The sequence below is a fragment of the Apis dorsata genome, unplaced genomic scaffold (genome assembly GCF_000469605.1).
Source record: "Apis dorsata unplaced genomic scaffold, Apis dorsata 1.3 scaffold_317, whole genome shotgun sequence".
Classification (NCBI taxonomy): domain Eukaryota; kingdom Metazoa; phylum Arthropoda; class Insecta; order Hymenoptera; family Apidae; genus Apis; species Apis dorsata.
The window spans coordinates 338293-342630 of NW_006263588.1; the positions used below are offsets into that span (position 1 = coordinate 338293).

Sequence of the window (4338 nt, forward strand, 5' to 3'; positions counted from 1 at the left end):
TTTTTTATTTATAAAAAATTCCAACATTTCATTTAAATTTGAAATTTTGTAGGTTTAAATAATATCAAGAAACTAAAAATCTTTATAATTCTAGAATCAATCTACTTTCATAAAAATCAAATTAAAAAAACTTACTTGACGAAATCATGACTTGATGATTAATTTTAACTTTAACAAAATGTTCAAGTAGTATTGAACCAGTTATCAATTCAAAAGTTAAAGTTCTTTCTGTTGTTTAATGCAAATATTTATTATTTATATAATTTATTTTCAATATTATTTATATATAAATTATTTATATAAAAAATTATACAAATAAAATTTAAATTTAGATTCTCAAAAATGAAAAAAATATAATTATGAACAAAATTTAATTAACTTATATTTGATTTTAAATGTTTTTTATTACTATCAGTTTTCTCTAGATGGCGCTTACTTATTTAGGTTATTTTATTATGATGACTCAATTTGTGTGTAAAACAGTGTTTAAATATTTTCAATTTAATTTTTTCTGAATTTTCAGAAATATACTGTGTAAAATTAAAAAATTAATAAAATCATAAAAATAGACACGTTTATTGACTAAAAAATCTTATGTTTATAAACAGATAAAATCATATAGTACTGTATCGTTGAATAAAGTGGAATATTCCCTTTGCCCGTGTTGTTCCAAGTGCCAACTTTTCAATTCTATATTATGTTAATACTAACATGGATGCGTTAGTGCAAAAAATAATTTCAGACTCGGGCGACGAATTTTCAAAAAATATTATTGCCTTTCAGGAAAATGTAAGTTTAAATGCTTTAAAGATTTTTATAAAAAATTCATAATATAAATTAATTTTATATGCTATTTTAGTATGGAAACCGAACAGTATTTGAAGAACTCAATAACGATCAATTACGTGAAAAATTATGGGAAACATTGTTTCGTTGTTTATTAGACAATTCACAATCATCTCTTCATTATAATTGTTTATCCACTTTGCGGATACTTAGGTAACATTATAATGTGATTATGTATATTTATATGAGCTATCATTGTGTAATTTTATATTTTGACTTATACATATTGAGTTTATAAAAAAAAACTTTATTGAATAAATACATTTTTATTTTTAGCAAAGCATTAAAACTTTTCTGACACCACTTTGTGTTATTGCTTTAAATGTAGACCTAGCTTTTGCTATTATTATTAAGTAATTCTATTGTTTTTCTCCATTAACGTAGCAGAGACAAAACAAAGTTAAACGAATTAATCACAGACGAAAGATTAGGTATTATATTAGATAATGCAGCTCTAAGGGACATAAATATAAATCTACGCACCTATAGCAATGGTAAGAATAATGTAGTTATCCATTATAAGTAAAATATTATAATAAATATGACTTCTAACTTCTAACTTATAAATAAATATAATTTCTTTAATTCTTATTTATTTTGTAGTTAATATTGAAGCTCTTAAATTACTATGTAATTTAATATTCAATAGTATAAAGATTCAAGAATTATTACCAAAAACACATTGTTTACCATGTCTAATTGACCGTATAAGAAAATACAATGAAAAAATTCCATATGAAATAATGTTATTTGATACAAGAATTATATTTCTAATTACTGCTTTAAACATTTCCACTAGACAAATTGTTAAAACAGAATTGAATGGAGATGAATGTTTCATAAAAATGTTGAAGAATATATGCATCCAATGTGAACAAGATAAATTATATTTTATTAAGGAAGATAATGCTATATTAGTGTGTGAAATTTTAAAAGCATTATTTAATTTATATATAAATTCAGACAATACAACAGAAGAAAAAAGTAAAAATTTAGTTTCAATTTTGAATAAATTATTATTATTCAAATCTAAGAAAGACAATGATCTTCAAAGGTATTTATTATCTCTTAAAATATCAAATATATACATTATCTTATTATTATTTTATATTAATTTCTATTTCAGCAACATTGCAAATTTATTAACTGTGATGCCATATAATTGTTATTCAGAAATAATATCTCCTACCAAAGTGAAACACAAGCAAGTGTTCCAAAATATGGATATGAGTGCAGTATTTGTTTTATTAAAATTTTTAGATAGAAGACTAAATTTTAAGGATGACTTAATAGGAAATCTGAGTCCAATTGTTACTGCTTTTATCAGAATGGTTAAAGCAGAGAGATTAATTCGAAAATATACCAGGCTACAGGTTAAAATTCTTTTTATTTAAAAATATTTGAGAATTGTTTTAAAAATATTTAATTTGTTTGAAAAATATTTAAAATTATTGCACAAAATACTTTTTTGTTTTTTTAGATTTTACCTCCTTTAAAAGATGTAATGCATCGCCCAGAAGAAGGAACTACTTTGAGGGCGAAGTTGTGTAAATTATTAACTTCTCCTTTGACAGAGTTACGAGATCTCGTTGCCGAGTTTTTGTTCATACTCTGTAAAGAAAATGGTGACTGCAGATATTTAATAAAATATAAAAAATTTTTAAAAAATTTATTTTTAAAATAAAATTATTTATTTGTAAATTATTATTGTTTTTGTAGTTACTCGTATGGTAAAATATACGGGATATGGAAATGCTGCTGGAATGTTCGCAAACAAAGGATTGTTGGGACCGAATAAAAAAATTCGACCTGCTTATTCTTCTGAATCAGAAGATAGTGAAACTGAAGAATACTTGAAGCATAAGGAACAGTAAGTATTTCTCTTTAATTAAATTTAAAATTCTAATAATTAATTTTCTTAATAATTATATTAATATTTATTATTATTTTATTAATAATTATAATTATGTTATAATTTTAATAAAATCTGTGTTTATTAAAGAATTAATCCAGTAACTGGCTGTTTTGAACATCCAAAACCTAATCCTTTAGAAGGAATGAGTGAGGAACAAAAAGAATACGAAGCCTTACAACTCATTGGCCTTGTTGATAAGTTAACAAGGTTCATATAATTATTTATTTATAGATATGATATATTTAATTTATATTTCATGCAAATTTAAAATCAATTTTATTATATTAGGGAAGGTGTGGTACAGCCTTGTAGAATTGGAGATGATGGAAAACCAAAACCAATTGAACATGTCCTGGAATTGCAAGAGGAACTACCAAAGCAACAATATAATCATCGAGACTCTGATTCTGATTGAATGCTGAAATATTTGTATATAAAATTGTATGTAAGCACAAATACAAAATAAAAGTACTTATGTGAAATGTATTTTACTTTCATATCTGGTATTCATTATCATCCAATTTTCACATAATCCAAAAAATCCAGTCGATGAAAGCTAAAATTACTAGAAAAAATTTCAAATTGATAAAAAATGTAATGATTACAAAAAAATTCAAAACGCCAATAAAGTTGATTTGCTTACTTTATTGAAAAAAGAACAAAGAACAACATTACAAATTAAACAATTGGCAGGAAATAAAAAATATAACAGTTTCCAAAATCACATGAAATATTTTAAATATTATAATTTTATGTTATGTGCTTTCGTGAGCATCACAATATATTTATTATTGCATTTTGCAGCCTATACGCAGACAAAAACATATGTTTCCTACATGTTTCAAAGAACTGCATTAGTTGAGTAACTTTTTTTTCTCTTTTGTTTGGAAATGTGTTCCGCACGGGACGCAACGAAGTTGGGGGAATTGACAAGGTATAAAAGGTTTATTTTTAAAGACTTCCTTTAAAAATAATATTATTCATGCGATTTCAAAATGAAAAAACGTCAACTCAATAATTGTATTCAACATCATTACAAAAAACTAAAAAATTTTCAGAGCAATAGCAACAATAACTTGCTCTCTTTTCCCCAGTTTCGCCCGTGAAGATACTTTTCCAAACATAGCGCACGCTTAAATCTGACAAATATATAAGTAGCAAATATTCTCCACATATCTTTAAATACATAATATTAATATAGTACGTAGATTAAAATATTTTATTTTCGTTTTATTTTTTTTTATTTTATTGTTGTTTGTAAAAGTGTATATAGATGTGTATACGTATAATACCATAAATTTGAATATTTCATATAAAAATGAAACCAAAAATTTAGTAGGTACTGACGTAGAGAAGAAAAAAGGAAAAAAAGAAAGAGAAAAAATATTAATAATAATAGTAGTAATAATAATATAATAATAAGCGAAAATCCCCATTTAAACGAAAGAAGAGATACACATATATATGCGTACATATGCATATTGTGCATAATATACACACATATATATATATACAGTAACACTGGTGTGTGTGTGTGTGTGTGTGTGTGTGTGTGTGTGTGTGTGTGTGTGTGTGTG

General features: G+C 24.2%; 1 protein-coding gene across 2 annotated transcripts in view; it reads left to right on the top strand.

The window, feature by feature from the left end:
- Positions 1 to 3247, top strand: part of LOC102679163 (synembryn) — a 4237-nt gene extending 990 nt beyond the window's left edge. Inside the window, exons 2-10 of one of the 2 annotated variants that reach the window (XM_031511430.1) lie at positions 609 to 789; positions 860 to 999; positions 1231 to 1340; positions 1450 to 1900; positions 1973 to 2219; positions 2327 to 2471; positions 2566 to 2716; positions 2849 to 2968; positions 3050 to 3247. In XM_031511430.1, the coding sequence (XP_031367290.1) occupies positions 712 to 789; positions 860 to 999; positions 1231 to 1340; positions 1450 to 1900; positions 1973 to 2219; positions 2327 to 2471; positions 2566 to 2716; positions 2849 to 2968; positions 3050 to 3176 (1569 nt within the window). In that variant the 5' untranslated portion in view covers positions 609 to 711 and the 3' untranslated portion in view covers positions 3177 to 3247. Of the gene's footprint in view, positions 1 to 502; positions 790 to 859; positions 1000 to 1230; positions 1341 to 1449; positions 1901 to 1972; positions 2220 to 2326; positions 2472 to 2565; positions 2717 to 2848; positions 2969 to 3049 lie in introns of those variants that run through there. The other variant, XM_031511429.1, reaches the window with a different exon arrangement.
- The last annotated feature ends 1091 nt before the right edge of the window (positions 3248 to 4338 follow it).